Source organism: Triticum aestivum, chromosome 1B (genome assembly GCF_018294505.1).
Source record: "Triticum aestivum cultivar Chinese Spring chromosome 1B, IWGSC CS RefSeq v2.1, whole genome shotgun sequence".
NCBI classification, from domain to species: Eukaryota; Viridiplantae; Streptophyta; class Magnoliopsida; order Poales; family Poaceae; genus Triticum; species Triticum aestivum.
The window spans coordinates 680,283,430-680,304,037 of NC_057795.1; the positions used below are offsets into that span (position 1 = coordinate 680,283,430).

Consider the following 20,608-nt stretch of genomic DNA (forward strand, 5'->3'; position numbering starts at 1 on the left):
ACCCTAGGCAAATCGGTTCTACCGATAGGGATCTCGGTCTCACCGAGATGGGATTGTAATATCTCTGTTTCCTTTTCGTAACTTTTCGGTCTCACCGAAAGAGCGGATCGGTCCCACCGAGATTGCAATGTAAACTCTCTGTTTCCTTGTTGTAACATTTCGGTCTCACCTAAAAGAGCAAATCGGTCCCACCGAGTTTACGTGACCAACTCTCTGGTTAGCTAATTACCAAAATCGATCTCACTGAGTTTGTGTAATCGGTCTCACCGAGATTATGTTATGCCCTAACCCTAACCACAACGGTCCTACCGAGATGCTTATCAGTCCCACCGAAAACCCTAACGGTCACTAGGTTTACTAAAATTAGTCCGACCGAGTTTGTTGATTCGGTCTCACCGAGATTGGTAAATTGTGTGTAACGGTTAGATTTTGTGTGGAGGCTATATATACCCCTCCACCTCCTCTTCATTCGTGGAGAGAGCCATCAGACTAAACCTACACTTCCAACTTACCATTTCTGAGAGAGAACCACCTACTCATGTGTTGAGGCCAAGATATTCCATTCCTACCCTATGAATCTTGATCTCTAGCCTTCCCCAAGTTGCTTTCCACTCAAATCTTCTTTCCACCAGATCCAAACCAATGAGAGAGAGTTGAGTGTTGGGGAGACTATCTTTTGAAGCACAAGAGCAAGGAGTTCATCATCAACACACCATTTGTTACTTCTTGGAGAGTGGTGTCTCCTAGATTGGCTAGGTGTCACTTGGGAGCCTCCGACAAGATTGTGGAGTTGAACCAAGGAGTTTGTAAGGGCAAGGAGATCGCCTACTTCGTGAAGATCTACCGCTAGTGAGGCAAGTCCTTCGTGGGCGATGACCATGGTGGGATAGACAAGGTTGCTTCTTCGTGGACCCTTCGTGGGTGGAGCCCTCTGTGGACTCGCGCAACTGTTACCCTTCGTGGGTTGAAGTCTCCATCAACGTGGATGTACGATAGCACCACCTATCCGAACCACGCCAAAAACATCCGTGTCTCCAATTGCGTTTGAATTCTCCAAACCCTTCCCCTTTACTTTCTTGCAAGTTGCATGCTTTAATTTCCGCTGCCTATATACTCTTTGCATGATTGCTTGAATTGTGTGATGATTGCTTGACTTGTCCTAAGTTAGCTAAAATCTGCCAAACTATAAAACTGGGAAAAGGTTAAGTTTTTATTTGGTCAAGTAGTCTAATCACCCCCCCCCTCTAGACATACTTCAAGGTCCTACATCAACAAAGTATGGATTATATGTTATAAAAAATATACCACTAGAAAGTTCTTTGGAATGTGCATCCAGTGGAATACTCCCTCCATTCCCTTATAAAAGGCCACAAAGTCAAATTACGGGTACCGAGATAAAATTTAATGACTGCTACCTCTGTCCTGGTTTATTGGTCCCCTTAGTATTTTATGCTAAATTTTAACCATAGATTTAATTAACAAAATTTTAATGCATGTCACAGAAAAAAGTTCCATTAGAAGCTATGTTCAAATACGAGTCAAACGATATAATTTTTCATGAATGCATTAACATTTTGCCAGTTAAGGGCATGTTCTGAAGTCCTCCAGCTCTACGCTCCGTAAACTCCAGATGTGAAGCTGAGCCGAATGTTTTCGATGTGAGAAGCTAGCTTCAAGAAGTTGTGACGACCCAATGTTATTTTGGTGGAGTTTGAGAAGCTGAGAAAATGATGCTCCACGGAATCCTCTAAAACGCGGAGTGCACTGAAATTACAAGGTGTGCCACCGCCAAGTGAAGGAAAACTTCGTTTAACCTCTCTCCTTCCGTCTTTCTTCGTCAAAACAGCCTCATGCTTGTTCCTCAAACTGAAAACGGTCTCTCCTACCTTTTTGGGCTGCCAACCTGCCTCCAAGCCGGCCCAATATGCTGCAAGACAGCCCAACAACCACCGCTAGCCCAAAGTTGCAAGAGAGAAGCTGATTCGGCTGCCGAACGGATCGGGATCGCTAGATGGAGTGAGAAGCCAGGCTAAGAAGCTGACTCTTCGGAGTTGGGAGAGGTTTAGAACATGCCCTAAATCTATGGTCAAATTTTGACACAAAATACGGAGAGGACCAATAAATCAGGACGGAGATAGTAATTTGCAAGCCAACTTTTCTTTTCATTAACCGAGATCATTAATATGCCCACATGCATGCAAGTAAGGAATGAGAAGGAAGTAGCATAGTGTCATTATGACTACATGCATGCAAGTACTCCCTCCGTTTTTATTTAATCCGCGTATTAGGCCGTGTTTGGTTCATAACCCTAGGACTTTTTTTAGTCCCAACTAAAAAGTCTCTAGTCCCTAAAAAGTTCCTCCCTATTTGTTTTCAGGGACTAAAAAGTCCCTAGTCCCTTCCTAGAGGTTATTAAGTGACCATGTTACCCTTAGTATACAGAAAAATAACAACCAAACAACACCATTGGGCGGTGGGGCAATGGGTGCAGGAGGGGCATTGTTGGAAAAGTCCCAAAAAGTCTCAAAAAAGACTCTCCTTGAGAGTCTTCTTCATTTAGTCTCAAAAAGCAACTTTTAGTCCCTAGTAGTCCCTCCTGTTTGGTTAAAAAGTCTCTAAGAGGGACTTTTTCTAGTCCCTACACCAAAAAGTCCCTGGAAACAAACACCCCCTTAGCTTTGGTCAAAGTCAAGCTTTGTAAACTTTGACAAAGTTTATAAACAAAAACATGACCATATACAATAACAAATCAATACCATTAGATTATTAATGAATGTACTTTCACATCACATAGATTTGTTATGGTCAATGTTTATATTGTTTTCTATAAACTTGGTCACACTTTACGAAGTTTGACTTCAGTCAACTCTAATATGCAGAGTAAATAAAACGGAGGGAGTATTAAACAAGTTGTTAGTACGAGGAAACATCATTAATTTTTGCCTCGATTATTGCTAGTGGCCTTGTATAGATGCAAAATGTATTTTCTATAACGATCTTATATAAGGGAATGAAGGTACTACTTTTTTTGGCATATAACTTACTTTTTGTTGGTAAAATTAATGCTCAAAGTTGGACATAATTTATGAAGTGGCCTTGTATAAGGGAATCTAGGGAGTATACAACATCATCCTTCCTCTTCGAGGAAACCCAACACTATCACAAGTAGTACTACCTTATTACCGCGTGTCCTCCATCCCCTACCTCCAGTCGTGTTCCTCCATGCCTGCATTTTATTCTCCTTCCCCGCCACTATCCGCAAACCATCACAAGCACCTCATAGGCGGCGACGCCCTCGTGCAAAGGCGTCCCCGCCATGCTACAAGCCATAAGTCGAGCATAGGGCGCGCTGGAACCGTGGTGAAAAATGGCCAGATCCGACCGAGGGAAAAGTTGGTACCACGACCGCGAGATGCTTCAACGGTGTTGTGATAGGAGGCCACCTCCCCGGGCATGGATTTTTGCTGAAACTAAGGGGCACAGTTGCTGCAACCAGCTGCGTGTATGCTGGAATGGGCGAGGGCATTTGCTGCATCCAACCATCTGTTTTTGCTGGAACCTGCCCCATTTGTTTTTGCTACCATCGACTTTGTGTTTTACTGGAACCAACACCATATTTTCTACCACCATTTTTGTTCTTGCTAGAATAGCGTCATTTTTGCTACTGTCATCTTGCTTTTTTGCTAGAACTAGTGCCTTTTTTTGCTACCACTGGCTAGGCTAGCGAGCGATGCCGTCTTCGCCATTAATGCTGCAACTGGAGGGTCGTCAACACTGGTGAGGAACGGTATTTGCGGCCGGCACCATGGGAGTACCCATGGATGCAATAGGGAGGAGGCAACGAAAAACGACTATGGTCAACATCCTCTTTTTGTTTTGTATTTTGATGAGGTGACAGTCGACTCGCGGGCTTCAACAGCATGAGCGAGGGGACGCAGAGGGAGAGAGGGACGACCGCCATGCTTCCTCCATGTTATTTTTCTATGAGAGGGACATGAGAGGTGAGAAAAGTGATGAGGACAAAGGCATGGAATGGCTACACGTGTCGGGATCCAACGACTGCGTGGAGACCGCTGAATTTTAGGCCGCTCTACCGGTGCCAGTCCTGGCCATGGGAAGTCCGGCCCGAACGGCCCGGCCCGAAAAAGCCCGACCTGGCCCGGCCCGACGCTGCCCCCGGGCCAGGCTCAGGCCTAGATTTTGAGCCCGAAGGTCGGGCCGGGCTGGGCTCTGGCCCATCATTTTTGCGTTTTTCTGAAGGTCGGGCCGGGCCGGCCTGGAGCCCGACATGCTTTTACGTGTTCGGGCCGGGATCGGCCCCAGAAAACAAGCCCGATGACCGGGCCCGGCTGGGCCCAGGCCTGGGTTTTTAGCGTCGGGCTTGGCTAGGCCCGGCCCGAAGCCCGGCCCGGCCCGAGGTATGGCCAGGTATAACCGGTGCCTAGTGCTGGCCTATTGAATTGGATATGTGTGGAACGTGCACACACATGCTACAAGTAATATACTCCTGCCGGTATTAACAAAAAGGGACGTGCTACGTGTCCGCCGACCGATCTTTTTAAAAGATTGGCCCGGTCGTGAGCCGTCAGATCTCACGCCATCAAGTGACCGAGCGTCATCCTTCCCATTGCAACGAAGGTAATGTTGTATATTTTTTCGAAACAAAGATCGTGTTGTAGAAACTTTTGTAATAGAGTTCATGTTGTAGATCTTTTTTGAACAAGATTTTTCTTGCGTTTTTTGCAACAAGATCTATGTTTCAGAAAAGCATCTGCAGCTCACAGTCATGTTCGTGGTAGATTTTTTTTGCAACAAAGGTCTTGTTGCGGATTTTTTTGCAATAGTGGTTCTGTTGTGAAATTTTCTACAACAAAGGTCTTGTTGCACATTTGTTTCTTTGCAATAGAACTGTTGTTGCATAAGTGGACGATAGCCTTGGCATCGTCAATGGCGAGCAGAGGCCGTCTTCTTCATCACCCGGTAGCAGCAAGAGCAGGCCATGAGCTCTGCCACATGGCGGTGAGGGAGGATCGACGTTGCTCGTCCATGCCTTCGTGCCGCCGCTGGCGAGCATCGGACCTCGACCAGGTTGCCTCCCCGCCATTCCTTCCTTCCGTCTTCTCCGTTTGTTCGCCTCTTGCCGCGGGAACGCCATGCACCGCTTCCCCCGCTGCTTGCAGATGTCCCCGCCTCTTGCCCGCTCGCCAACCTGTTCCTTTCCGGCTGGAATCCTCGCCGCCATTGTGCTCCCAGTCGCACGAGTCTCCACCCCCGCCGCTCCCGGACACCCCGGCCTCCTACCCATGCGCCATACTCGCCGGATCCGGCTGGAATCCTCGCTGCCTTTGTGCTCCCAGTCGCACGAGTCTCCACCCCCACCGCTCCCGGACACCCCGGCCTGATCCGACGAGATTTGGCTGGGATCCTCGCCGCCATTGTGCTCCCAGTCGCACGAGTCTCCACCCCCGCCGCTCCCGGACACCCCGGCCTCCTACCCATGCGCCATACTCGCCGGATCCGGCTGGAATCCTTGCTGCCTTTGTGCTCCTAGTCGCACGAGTCTCCACCCCCACCGCTCCCGGACACCCCGGCCTGATCCGACGAGATTTGGCTGGAATCCTTGCCGCCATTGTGCTCCCAGTCGCACGAGTCTCCGCCCCCGCCGCTCCCGGACACCTCGGCCTCCTACCCATGCGCCATACTCGCCGGATCCGGCTGGAATCCTCGCCGCCTTTATGCTCCCAGTCGCACGAGTCTCCACCCTCACCGCTCCCGGACACCCTGGCCTGATCCGACGAGATTTGGCTGGAATCCTCGCCGCCATTGTGCTCCCAGTCGCACGAGTCTCCACCCCCGCCGCTCCCGGACACCCCGGCCTCATACCCATGCGCCATACTCGCCAGATCCGGCTGGAATCCTCGCCGCCTTTGTGCTCCCAGTCGCTCGAGTCTCCACCCCCACCGCTCCCGGACACCCCGGCCTGATCCGACGAGATTTGGCTGGAATCCTCGCCGCCATTGTGCTCCCAGTCGCACGAGTCTCCGCCCCCGCCGCTCCCGGACACCCCGGCCTCCTACCCATGCACCATACTCGCCGGATCCGGCTGGAATCCTCGCCGCCTTTGTGCTCCCAGTCGCACGAGTCTCCACCCCCACCGCTCCCGGACACCCCGGCCTGATCCGACGAGATTTGGCGGGAATCCTCGCCGCCATTGTGCTCCCAGTCGCACGAGTCTCTGCCCCCGCCGCTCCCGGACACCCCGGCCTCCTACCCATGCGCCATACTCGTCGGATCCGGCTGGAATCCTCGCCGCCTTTGTGCTCCCAGTCGCACGAGTTTCCACCCCCACAGCTCCCGGACACCCCGGCCTGATCCGACGAGATTTGGCTGGAATCCTTGCCGCAATTGTGCTCCCAGTCGCACGAGTCTCCACCCCCGCCGCTCCCGGACACCCCGGCCTCCTACCCATGCGCCATACTCGCCGGATCCGGCTGAAATCCTCGCCGCCATTTGTGCTCCCAGTCGCACGAGTCTCCACCCCCGCCGCTCCCGGACACCCCGGCCTGATCCGACGAGATTTGGCTGGAATCCTCGCCGCCATTGTGCTCCCAGTCGCACGAGTCTCCACCCCCGCCGCTCCCGGACACCCCGGCCTCCTACCCATGCGCCATACTCACCGGATCCGGCTGAAATCCTCGCCGCCTTTGTGCTCCCAGTCGCACGAGTCTCCACCCCCACCGCTCCCAGACACCCCGGCCTGATCCGACGAGATTTGGCTGGAATCCTCGCCGCCATTGTGCTCCCAGTCGCACGAGTCTCCACCCCCGCTGCTCCAGGACACCCCGGCCTCCTACCCATGCGCCATACTCGCCGGATCCGGCTGGAATCCTCGCCGCCATTGTGCTCCCAGTCGCACGAGTCTCCACCCCCGCCGCTCCAGGACACCCCGGCCTCCTACCCATGCGCCATACTCGCCGGATCCGGCTGGAATCCTCGTCGCCATTGTGCTCCCAGTCGCACGAGTCTCCACCCCCGCCGCTCCAGGACACCCCGGCCTCCTACCCATGCGCCATACTCGCCGGATCCGGCTGGAATCCTCGCTGGTGTCGCCCTCCCAGCTGCAGGAGTCTCCGCCTGCCACGGGATCTAGCCAGATAGTTGGAAACTCCATTTTTCCGAAACAAGGCATGAGTTGCAGAAACTCGTACACGGAGGGGTTGCTCTCTATGACGTGTGATCAAGAGTCAATCTGACGGACACGAAGGCGACGGACGCTCGCACGCGATCGGCCGGCCGAAGGTAAGCTTTTCCCTAACAAAAAAGGACATAATTTAATACAGATGTAATCAATATTAATATTTGTGTATTCACTTATTTCGAAAACAAAGGAGATTTTACTGCAATCGTGATAAATATTTGCCTATTTTCCCAAGGAAGGAGATCTAATTGTGGATGTAATTAGTATTTTTACTATTTTAGGAAGAAACGGGTTGTTGGGAAAATTCTCGCATACATGGGGTGCTCGGCGTTGCACCCTGCCCTCTTTTTTTTTCATGGAAGGAATTAATTCTCTGATTGATTTGCTGATAAGGGCATCTTTAATGCAAACCCTTAAATAAAACACATTGGATGTGTCCGCGGACAGGATAGGGGAAGAAGTCATCAAATTCTACCTCACATTTGTCCGGTTCCATCCATCTACGCATTTCGTTGAACACCTTGCGAGGAGAAGGGAGGGAGAGATGGGATAGGCCATCGAGCCGACGCATGTGCATGTCGCGGTTGAGAAGAGAGAGGGGAGAAGTGCGTGGAAAGATGGCGCCTTTTGGTGGATGTCCAGACTATAACAAAGCCTCCGAGGGTTGCCATCATTTTGCCAGAATTCAGGGGGGACGTGTTTGCGGATGTTTAAGGAGTATAATATTGGACAACAAAATGTGTCCGGACTCCACAAGACATACACGTCCGCTCGGACGTGGTTTTGCTGGAGAGGATAAATAAAGAATAATATCCCGGCGTCCCGGGGCCGTTCAAATGGATCCGATTTTGGCGGCGCCGCGTGGGGCTGCCATCCCCTCCCCCTGCCTGCCTCTTCTTCTCTATAAAGAAACGTGAAGCCGTAGCCTCCTCCGCGTGAGTCTTTCCTTCTCAGCACCACAGCCTCTTCCGTTTCTCTCCTCTCGTCGTATTCTTCTAACACGCCCACGATGGCAGCCGCTCGCCGGGACCTCCGTCGCCGGTCTGGCCTCGTGCTCGCCGGAGTCCTGCACTTCAGACGTCAAGATTCCACGGCCAGTCCTGCCGTTTCTTGGCCGGATCTCACCTGTTAGGCATCATCCCGATGCATGGTGCTGTCTCTTCGCCGGACGGGGCACGCCGGCGGGTCTTGCGGCAGTGGCTGGCGCCTCCCAGCGGCGGCCAGCCGTTCCTGCGGCAAGACAAGATGAGGCTGACCAGACGGGGCGGCGTGCACCCAGCAGGAACAGAGCCGTGCAGCTCGCGGCGTCGGCGGTGCCGATCCGAGGTGTCCTGCCGGCGTGCGCCCAGCGGGAACTGACGGATCTGGTTGCAGCTCGCGGCGTCGGCGGTGCAGATCCGGCGTGCAACAGGCGGAGCTCGCGGAGTCGGCGGTGCAGATCCGACGTGGCCGGCGGGAGGCGCTGCCGGCCGGGTCGGTCCGGGGTCCGAGATCTCGGCTTGGCGAGCCGTTTCTCTCGGCCCGCGCCAGACTAGGCGCGACGCGAGATCCATCCCGGGTTCGACCGGACGGCGATTCGGGTTCGGCGCCTATCGAGACGCAGCAGCCCGGAACTCGGGTCCGACCGATCCGGTCGGTCGGCTGCACCGGCCGGCGATTCGGGTTCGGCGCCTATCGAGACGCAGCAGCCCGGGACTCGGGTCCGACCGATCCGGTCGGTCGGCTGCACCGGCCGGCCGGGTCGGGTCTTTGCCCGGAGGCCGCGGGATGGGCTGGATCAGCGCCGTCCGCTCGCCAGATCCGACGGCGCGTATGCGTCCCCTGCTAGGTTTCCAGCCCGCGGGGTGGACCCCGTCGAGTCCTTCCCCGGAGGCCGCGGGATCGGCTGGATCAGCGCCGTCCGCTCCCAGATCCGACGGCGCGTACACGTCAAGTTCTAGGGTTAGCACCTATAAGTGCGCTCATCACTCCCACTCTCTGGGCGCCTTTGTTTCCGCCTCCGCCTCCGCCGCCGCCGCCGCCGCCCACTTGTCCCCCACGAGAGCTCCCTCCCCACACCGCGCCGCTGCTCGCCGGTAGCGTTCTGATCTCGAAATCCGCCCCTGTTTCGCCCAGAATCTCGTTATCCTTCTCTGCCGTTTACTTACCATCAATTTCGATCTATCTCCAGGCATGGCCTCGGCAGAGGGAAGCGAGGTGTCCGAGCTCATCGCCGGGAACAGGAAGGACGCCGCCGTCAAGGGGAACTCGTCCTCGGGGATGGCGTGCGAGCTCCTTCAGAGGGCCGACACGAAGCCCCTTGACGAGCGCCGCTGCGTCAAGCACGCGCTCGAGCTCAGGGAGGCCGCCACCACTGCGGGTTTCCTTCCCTTCATGTGCCAGGGACCTGAGTAAGTACCACCTGCTAGATCCCGTGCTCCTGATCTCGATCTCGTGCCTGTGTTAGTATTTCGCGCAGCCTCGTTTTTGCTGTGGTCCTGTCCTTGCATAGTGGAGTTCCTCGAATATTTAGTGGTTCCCCTCCTTCAAATGTCAAATGGTATTGATAGATCTGTAACGCTAGAAACCCTGGCGGATTTGCATGCATCCTGACTAAAATGATTAATTCCCGCTTAATTAGACAAATCTATGTTCCTATTGTTATGGCCTGTTTGGCTGCTGTACTGATTCAGATTTCCTGCACTCTTGGTATTACGAAACTTGTTGGTATTTTAGTAACTTATTATAGGGTACTTTACTCTGTTAGAATAATGAAGTCTGATATCCATTATCATTTTCCCTTTTAGGATGCCCTTGGTTCATACCCTGGACATGAACGTGTTTACCAAGTTGAAGGAGAAGGATGCCACCGCCACCAAAGGCTACCCTGCTGCTGTGGTCCAGGGACCGGAGTAAGTACTTTGCTTCAAAGATCTTGCTGTAGTAAGTTTAGTGCTCCCTCCGTCTCATAATATGACAACATTTTTTTACACTAGTGCAGTGTCAAAAATGCTCTTATATTATGTGGGATGGAGGGAGTATGTTTTAGTGGCTCCCCTTCCTTCAAATGGGGCATGCATGGATTTCTAACCCTAGAAACCCTCGTGGATTTGCTTGCTGTATAATTTTGTATTTACCGATAGATAAATATATACTCTGATTGTTATGGTCTGCTTGGTTAATTAGTGATTCAATTTCCTGAACTGTCGGTCTCTACTTACAAAGTTGTTGGTATTTTACTAACTTCGCCGCTTTACTCCTTGGAGTTGTAAGTTTAGTGAGATCTGCCTCATTGTTAGGGATGCAAAGTTGTAACCTACAGGTTACCCTCTAACCTTACTTAGTTCAACCAAATTTGCAACCTTCTTTGTCTAGCCCTGTGCAATTGTCTCATAGATTTTTATTGTCTGCTAGGCTAGTTTACTCCTTTTTTTTTATGCTTACTCAGTAGTGAGGTTTGATTAATGGTTATATTCATTACCATAGGGTGCCCCTGGTCCATACCCTGGAGCTGAAGCAGGCTAACTACCTTGCCGCCATGCGTCAGGGACTGCAGTAAGTACTACATGCTCTGCCCTTATCCTGTGCTCCAGCGACACTGTCTATCTGTTTACTTCTGTGGTTATAGATAGCTAAATCTATATTGTGACTGTTATGCTGCAGCTTAGGTTATGATCTGTTGTATTCAATTTACTTGCTGCAATGTGTTTGCTTTCTGGGCATGTTCGTGCTCATGCTGCAAAATGTAGATCTCACGTACTGATTGTTGAACCAGTGTTTAATTCTGATTATGAGAATGCATTCAATTAACTTGCTGCAAAGTGTTTGCTCTCTAGGGATGTTCATGCTTATGCTGCAAAATGTACATCTAGTGTACTGATTGATGAACCAGTGTTTGATTTTGTTTAAGAGGTGTTTAGATTTTGTTAAATTTTTGACATCTCATCATTTTTTTTTTGGTGCACCGGTTCATCTTTCTGAATTAGTGGTGTGATTTTAACCCACCCCAATGAGCAATGCCTTGACCTCAACTGTTTCATGTTGGTATTTACTTCTATAGAATATCATTGGGGTGGGTCAAGGCATTGCCTGCAGAATATTTTAGTGGTTCCCCTTCCCTCATAGGTCATTGATGGATCCCACCGACTATTGGCTGCAGGCTGTGATCTATTTTTATCACTACTCTCTAGATTGTTATTGTCTGCTAGGCTAGTTTATGAGGCGGTTTCTACAAAGTTGTTATTTCAATTCTAACTTGGGCTACCTTTTTTTTTTAATGCTGACTCAGTATTGAAAGTGTAGTGAGGTCTGATTTATTAATGGTTATATTCATTACCATTTTAATCTTTTCTTGGGATATTATTTAGGGTGCACCGTACCCTGGAGCTTAACACACTGAAGCCCGCTGAGTACCTTTCCTCCATGCGCCAGGGACCAGAGTAAGTAGTTTATTTCCGTGGTTATAGACAGATAAGTCTATATTGTGACTGTTATGCTGCAGCTTAGGTTATGATCTGTTATATCTGGTGTATTCGTCACACCTAGCTCTGGAGGATCTATATGCAATTCAATTTACCCGCTGCAAAGTGTTTTGCTTTCTAGGGATGTTCATGCTTATGCTGCAACCTGCAAAATATGTATCTAGGCCTACTGATTGATGAACCAGTGAAATTTTGTTTATGAGTTGTTTTATTGTTAGTTTTTTCTGCACCGGTTCATCTTTTGAATTAGGGGTGTGATTGTTAAATGTAGCATTAAAACTTGTTCATGAATGTCTTACCTCACCTCTGGGCTAATAGATAATTTTGTTTATCTTTCACTCCAGGCCACTGACGCTCATCCCTTGTGCCCTTGTACGCACGATCCCTCGCGTAAGATTTCATTCCAACTTGCAATGTTCTTATGCTTGTTACTCCTGTACATTACTGATTTCAGTCGTTTTTGAACAGCGCATTTCCAGAATTTCCTAATTTCATTGTTTGTGAACAGTGTCTTCCCCAGTCAATCCCTAAGCATGTGCCTGCGCCGGGAAACCTGGTCATCGAGGATGTGGAGAAGACTGCGCTCGGGGTTCAAGACAAACTCAGGCAGAAAGGAGGACCTGAGTACTGTATGCGCACCATCAGGGCAACGGTTGAAATCTTGAAGGAGAAGCAAGAGAAGGCGTTGCGCAGGCAATCTTTGTTGAAGAAGTTCAAGGCATGGGCAGATGACACCTCCAGGGGGTTTACCTTCTATTCGATCGGGGAAAAGGTACTTCAAGTTTGGGACAAGTACTTCCCGAAGTAGAAATTGCAGTCAAGTTACGAAGCAGAACTTTGATCAGAATATGATTTGAGGCTATTTGTCTAGCCATGTTATTTTGTCTGTCGGTTTGGCTTTGTTTTGGCTGAGTTTGAGAATTGCTCCGGTTGCTATTAAATCATATTAGCCTCGACTGTATGCTGCATGAGAACTGCCTGATTATTGAAACTGAATTTTTTGTAGTTTGATCTAGATAGGCAAATGTGACTTTCATTTTCTGAACGAGTTTTAGTTAGTACTCCCTCCGTTCTATAAAATAGATGACTCAACTTTATACTAACTTTAGTATAAAGTTAATACAAAGTTGAGTCATCTATTTTGGAACGGAGGGAACGGAGGGAGTAGTATTGTTCAACCTCAGTTAGAAATGTCAACACAATACTTCCTGGGGGCAGCCTTTTTATCCAGATGAAAACTATCTGCAAGAATAGCTGAATACGGGCTCCCGATTTCTTTGGACGTTGTTGTTGCCATCTTGCTTCAGATGTCAAATACATTTGGACGTGCTGCTGCTGCATGGTTCGCTGTAATAGCTTGGGAGTGCAAACGAAGTACTTGGGTGCAGATTTCACAGAATGTCCCATACAGGGTTGCTTGCCGATGTCCTTTCTCATTCTAGGCCCCAATTGGTGTTCGAGAAACAGTAGCTTTTTGTAACATTCCATGCAACAAAATCATCCGGCAGGTGGACGAACCATGCGTTCTGTTTACTGCTGATTCCCATTCCTGTAGCTGCAATGTATAAATCTTGTAAATGATATGTATAAAATAAAATCAGAGGGATTATGAACTCAAGTCTCAACATTTTTTGTTGGGTGGCAATGATACCATTTAGTAAGATAGGAGGATCATAGCTCAAAAAAGGAAGCTGTCAATCACCCTCTCCCTCCGGAAATACTTGTCGGAGAAATTGTTGTATCTAGACGTATTTCCAGAGGGAGGGAGTATTTCTTTGAAGGCATGAGCTTAATTATGCTTTTGAAATTCAAGATAAAGAAACCTATCACAATTGTTAAGAATAGAAGTATCTGGCAGGCACTTGCTTGGTAGCCACTTAATAGATCCTTATTCAAAGAAGCTACAGCCAGAACTATTTGAACTCACAAAAGAAACAGGATTATCTTTGGTAGCCATGTATATACTCTACTTTACTCCCTTCATTTCTAAATATAGGGTGTATAGTTTTTGGCATGGAAATTAAAGAACGCACATGGAAGGAAAATTTCATAAATTTTGAGCGAGATTACACCTAACTAATTGACATGAAAAAATAGAGGAGCTTGCCTAATATAAGGAAATGTAATCAAATCCCTAAAAACATTATCTAGATGAGTAGTGCAATGCAATACACCTTATATTTCGGTTTTTTCTCAAAAATCTATACACCTTACATCAAGGAACGGAGGGAGTATTATTTTTAGTATATTCATATACTATATCTAAAGCAAAGAAGTAACATAGTGGGTGGAGCCTGTAGGGCGTTTTGGTGCCTAGGTTCATCTGCACCCTGTTAGAAAAAATTCGTAAAAAATAAAAAAAAAATCAAAAATTCCAAAACAAAATTTGTACGGTAGACAATTTGATGCGTAAGATCAGCTCCAAATTTTAAGTCATTTGGATATTTGAGCAGCTCTCAGCAAAAAAGACAAATCGGACCGTTTCGGTGCCCAGACTCATCTGCACCCGGTTAGAAAAAAATTCATAAAAAATTCAAAACAAATTCAAAAAATTTCAATTTTTTTTGTGTGGTAGACAATTTGATGCGTGAGGCCCGCTCCAAATTTCAAGTCATTTGGACATTTGAGCAGCTCTTAGCAAAAACAGACAAATCAGGCCAAAACAGTATATGAACAATAAACATTTTTACAGACCCCCAATTGCAACGCGCGGGATTGAGACAAATCGGGCCAAAACAGTACATGAACAATAAACAGAACTATTTGAACTCACAAAATAAACAGCTCTCAGCAAAAAAAGACAAATCGTCTTGGCATATGTTTCAGACTTTTTTTTATCTCTACCACATCTGAATAATCAAATTATTTTTTTCCATTGCAACACGCGGGCATATTTACAATAATGTTATAAACAGAGCAATACCAAACATGCTTAAATTTTCAGGACATGCTACAATAGGCACTATTTAATCATCCCGTTGCAACACACAAAGCCTTTTGCTACCAACTCCATAATATTTGTAAACAAAAGAGGAGTGCAGATAGCATATGATGCACTGTAATTTCTACTTTCTTAAATTTGGTACGTCCAGGATTTATGATTTACCCAGACAAGATGGATCTGCAATTTACATGGCTTACCTATTTCTTGGATACTTTTCATTTCTTGAACTGTATAGTGAATTCTCGCACATACGTGAACAAAATCATGTGGTCATGATGGTATATATTTGATACAATACGTATGTTTTGCCTTTGTCAAAGTTCTCGGACACCAAAAGCTAAAACACATGGTTTCTTAGTTGCCTGTTTGTAGGATTACTAGAAATGCTATTAAAGGGTGGTGCATCGATTATGAGGCTACCCAAAATAGAGAGAAGCAATCTCTAATTGCTGAATATAACTGCCTTGATATTATTGCAGAATCCCAACCTCTTTCCCCTAACTCCAGGAATAAAATTATATCTATTTCAGGTGAGCTGAATGATATCTGGACCAGGGAGGAGATCAAAGCCAGGCAGAGGTCCAGAGAGAGGGACATCGTGGAGGGAGAACATAATACTGGATACTTCAAGGCCATTGCTAATCAGAAAAGGAGAAAGAAACAAGTACTGATGCTGGAAGGAGAAAATGGTCCCGTGAATGATCCTAAAGGTATTCTAGATGTTGCTGTTAAATTTTATAAGAAGTTATTTGGATACCAAGATAAAACTGACATCACCTTAGAAGATGAATTTTGGGGTGATGATAGTAAAGTTACTAGTGCTCAAAATGATATTCTTAACACCCCTTTTACTGAGCAAGAAATTAAGGAGGCAGTCTTTGGCTCTTATGCTGAGGGGGCTCCTGGACCTGATGGGTTTCCTTTTTTGTTTTACCAGCAATTTTTGGATGTTATTAAGAATGATTTGTTTGCTCTGTTTAGAGACTGGGAGAAAGGTGAGCTAGATTTATTTAGACTCAACTTCTCTCTACTTACCCTAGTTCCTAAGGAGGTGGAAAGTTTAGACCCTTGGCTATGACTAATTGCAGCTTTAATTTTTTTTCCAAGTGTGTCACCAATAAGTTTGGCCCCATCTGTAATGAATTGATTTCCCCTAATCAAACTGCTTTTATAAAAGGCAGGTTTATTGTGGAAAGCATTGTAGCTGCACATGAAATAATTCATGCTGTTCATGCTAGGAAAATGTCTGGTTTTGTTTTCAAACTTGACTATGAGAAAGCTTATGACATGGTAAATAGAGAGTTTCTAGTAGATATGATGTCCACAAGGGGCTTTAGCCCTGACTGGGTCAATAAAATTAAGTCTTTGTTATATAATGGATCTGTTGGTGTTAGGTTAAATGACATGAACAATTTTCTTGACTGGTAAGGGAGTAAGGCAGGGAGACCATGCTTCACCCCTACCGTCTAATCTTGTATTAGATGTCTTCACTAGAATACTAGACAAGGCATCTTCTAACAAGTTTATTGAGGGGGTTTTCCTCCCTCTAATCCTGCTGGAGTAATCAGCCTGCAATATGCAGATGATACTCTCCTTTTTCTAGGCAATAGTTTAGACCAGGCTAAAAACCTAAAGTGGCTATTATCTTGTTTTGAACAGATCTCTGGCTTGAGGATCAACTTCCATAAATGTGATTTGCTACCCATTAATATTAATTCTGATAGGGCTAATATTTTTGCCCAAGTCATGGGTTGGAAGCTGGGAAGTTTTCCCATTAGATACCTTGGAGCTCCTCTTCACTACTAGGAAAAAGCCTAGCAGCAGCGTGGGTTCTAGGTATATCAGTAGCACGGGGACCGGCGCTACTAATAAGACCCTACAGCTAACCCATAGCAGCAGCGCGTGCGCGCCCGCGCTATTGCTATACAAGTGTAGCAGCAGCGTGTTACGTAGAAGCTCGCTACTGCTAATAGCTCTAGCGCGTTTTGGCCGCACTCGCTACTGCCAATTTTAGTAGTTTTTGATTTTTTTTTTGCATATTTTTTTTGTATTTGAACAGGCTTTATACAAGAATCTTTAGCACATACAAATGTCATCATCATACACATACAAATGGCTGTGAGACCACAAATGTAATCATAGCATATACATACAAATAGTCTCATCATAATCATCATCGAACACAAAGTGGTATCTCATCATCATCTCAAAAAATAGCGATACATGCAAGTCTCGAATCATATGCAAGTTTCATCGCTACAGAAAGTATACAAGTTCAACCGACACATATCATCATCATCGGCATCGTAAATCACTAGAAGTTCCATCCTTCCATATCATCAAGGATGGACCCTAGCTTCTTGAACGGCGTGAGGTCTAGACGTTGCATGCCTATGCAAGTTCGGACGTCAACTCGCGATATAGGGCCGTTGGGGAACATCCCCTTCTCATCGACGACTTCTTTCATGATGATCGTCGCAATGCCCCTTTGGATGCGAAATAAGTCATCTCTAAGTTTATAATCCGCTTCTCCATGAGATACTAGCCACTTGTGGATATGATCATCATTTCTACTTGTCATGGGAAGCTTTTGGTGATCCCTGCTAAACTCAATCATGAGATGGACGATGTAGAATCCATCCTTCTTGCTTGGTTTTGGGACATCGATGCAGCAGAAGTTACTTTTATGCACGAAACCCATCTTCTTGTTCCTTTGTTTCTTGATCTGCATGTGGCCACCTCTAATGCTGAAGCCTTGGAGAGCATCATCTAGAATATTCATTATGTGGGTGTAGTCCTTTTTCTCGTAGTCTCTGGAAGGGTCGAAATACACAGCGTGGGAGACTCGCGGGTAAAGAACGATAAGGACGGCGCGCCCGTTGCTGCGGGGAAAAGAAACCTCAAATTATTCTCTATATGAGCGAGAAGGAATGATTGAAATGTACGAAAGGGTTGTCCAAAACTGACTTACTTTGGATGATAAGGCAGGAGGACAATTTCCTGGTCCTTATTCTGTACCATGAAGTTTTGGAGGTAGTCCCTAGCAGTTTCACGCTCGAAGTCGCCGAGACTCAAGAAAGACTCGTGCATGTAGTACGCATCCGCCACACAGATTTGCGAGACTTCTTCTCTCTTCATGACGGAGCTCATATGTAGCAAAAATGCGGACGATTGTAAAATCGAGTTGCCTTGTCAGAAACATCTCAAAGATATGGTCAAACCGCAGGAAGAACACCTCTTCGGGCCGTGTGTCGACGTAGTACTTCCCCTCAGGCACATGAGTCGCGTATGTCGGATATCCTGGATCCTTCGAGGCTAGTAGGCTTTTCTCGGTCGATAACACATGGTCGTGCAGTCTCCTGAGATCCCCTGATAGTGCCTCCAGCGGTAGCATCGGCTTGCCCGTGAGATGGAACATGGCCGCACCTTTCACGGGTACACGCTCTTCAGAATCCATCGTCTGGCTGCTATGTGCTCTGGCTTGTTTGGAGGCAGCTATCTTCCCCGATCTCTTCCTCTCTTTTTTCTTGGGCACACCTTCCAGACCCTTCCTTAACCCCTGCCCCAGTGTTCCCGGGCTAAGCACTGTACGACCCCCTGCTAGTTGAGCCTGTGTTGAGGCGGCATCTTCAGGCGTGTCCTGTGAGGATTTCATGAAGAGAGACTTTTTGCAATCCCTTCTACGACCTTCCTTCCCGGGCAGATCATCCATATCCTCATTAGCATGCTGATAGCCCGATTTGTCATATTGTTGACTCATCATATCTATGTCATAGTCATACGAGTTTGTATTGAGGAAACCCATAGGGTCGACCTCCATCTCATCATCTATTCTCTATTCTATAGGACCGATTATATCAGCCAGTACTATTGCACCCCTTCATCACGTCGTCCGCCGCTCTCACCCGGCACTACAGGAGCTGGTAATTGCGTAGGCGGGGTGGTCTCCGCACATGCTTGTTGATGTGTGGTTATTGGTGTGCTCTCGGCCGGCTCCAGACGAATACGATTCTTCGGGCATAGCAGCACCCAACCCTTGCAGCTTCCAATCCGCGGCGGGGTCTCGTCGTCCTCTCCCACATGCTGTACTGGAGGAGGCAAATCCTCGTGCCCCGATTTCACACTGGACAAGCTAACCCTGAAGTGCCCAGCGGGGATCGGCTGGTTGTGGAACGTGGGTTGCAAGGGGTTCATTATCATCCCCTTTCCCACGTCCGCCTTCTGGCCTTTGATCAAGCAGAGTATGTGTAACATCCCAAAATTCTAAATTTTGGAATGTTATAATAAATAGATAGATTTGATTGATTGTGTGAAATTGAGTGAAATTCGAAACTTTTTGAAAGTTAAATGAGAGGGAATAAAAGGACTTTCCCAAACTTTCATTTTGCATTCGTGATCTCCGTGAATTCAAATTCTTTTCACCAATTCTTTTCACCACAAAATCCTGGAGAGAAGATGACATGACTTCTTCCATTTATTTAAATGACAAGGGGTGTTGAAAATATTTGAATTTCATTTGGAAAATATTTCCAACCCAGAAACTTTATGCAACTCAATGATTTTCACGAGCGAAGATAAAATAACTTCTTCAAAACATATGAAATATGAGTTGGGAGTTTCAAAGAATTAAATTCAAAGTTCTTGTGAATTTATTTTTCAATTTGGAGTTATTTGAGTTTTATTCAAATTATTTTTCTCCAAAAATAAAATATATGGAAAATAGGGTAATATGATTCCCTACAATAGAAAATTGGAGAGAAATAAATTTGAATTAATTTTGGTATTTTTAAAACGATTTTTACTGGATTTTAATAGAGCAGAAGCACTCTTTGTTTTATTTGTATATATGTGGATCTTATTTGACCCTAGGAAAATGTTCAGCTTGTGGGAAATCTTTTTCTGAAAGTTCTGATATATAATATGACTATATAAAATGTCGCGTTTTGTTTTCTTTATTCGGTTTTCCTTCTGTTTCTTTAAAAAATACTGTACGTATGGCCCATATCTATTTATCGCCCTTGCGCTGCATAATAGCATCTGATGTCCCATCGTTTTTTTCTCTCTGCTAAGTGGGCCCGGCCCAGCCGGCCATAATGCTTCCCCATATTTTTTTCTCTCCATAGTTTTTCTTTTCTTTTTCTTTTTCAATTTCAAAAAAAAAACTGCAGCGCCGTGTACGTGCGCGCGCAGCCGGCCCGTGGTGCTTTTAGCCCATGCGGTTCCCCGTTTATTTTATTTGTTCGTCAACATTTAGTCCCACATTGCCTCCAAAAATTATTCATTGCGGGTTAAATCAATATTTTGGTTTGACTAGCTAAAAATATATTTCTCCTCTCCAGCAAGATTTTTGAAAGTTGTCTCCACACTCCGAAGTCGTCTTTTCTATACCTTATAAAAGTATATTTACTCGTTCTCTGTATTTATACGTTAAATCTAGAATTCTTTTATCCATAGCTATTTTTTTCTGTAAAATAGCTTGGCCCTGATTTTTCAAATAGCCATAACTTTTTACTCGTTCATCCAAATTAGATGAAACCAGCGCCTATAGTTTCGTCTTGTTTTCACCTATCCAGTTAACCTGTCATGTCAACTTCTTGAAATTTTCAAATTTCGAAATTTGTTTAGATTCATATTTAAACTTCTTTTGTTCATAACTTGAGTTTTATAACTCCGTTTGAGTTGATTCTTTTTGCAAATTAAAACTCTTGACCTAAACTTTCTGATAAGGCCAAATTCACATAATTTTGGTACTGTTAGAGATTGTTTTATGTTTCAAGAGTTATTTGCTTGGTTTTGCTGTTTTTCGAATTCTTCTTCGTTCTTTCCGATCTTTTTTGAGTGAGTGCTTATGTGTGGTTACTATTGTTTGCTTACAATAGATTGACCGGAGTGTGACAAATAGATCTATCAAGAGTGTTGAGTGCGAATCATCTTCATCTACATTGCAGGCAAGTTCACACTTTGATCATGTCCCTTTCATACCCAGTTTTTATGCATTAGTTTCAC

General features: G+C 46.5%; 1 protein-coding gene across 1 annotated transcript; it reads left to right on the forward strand.

Annotated features, from left to right (window-relative positions):
• The first annotated feature begins 8,106 nt into the window (after window positions 1-8,106).
• Window positions 8,107-12,694, forward strand: LOC123148647 (uncharacterized). The gene is made up of 7 exons (XM_044568126.1): window positions 8,107-9,273; window positions 9,369-9,588; window positions 9,985-10,089; window positions 10,664-10,732; window positions 11,545-11,616; window positions 12,003-12,048; window positions 12,167-12,694. Exons 2-7 carry the CDS (start codon window positions 9,371-9,373, stop codon window positions 12,464-12,466), a joined length of 810 nt encoding a protein of 269 aa, XP_044424061.1. The 5' UTR covers window positions 8,107-9,273; window positions 9,369-9,370; the 3' UTR covers window positions 12,467-12,694.
• The last annotated feature ends 7,914 nt before the right edge of the window (window positions 12,695-20,608 follow it).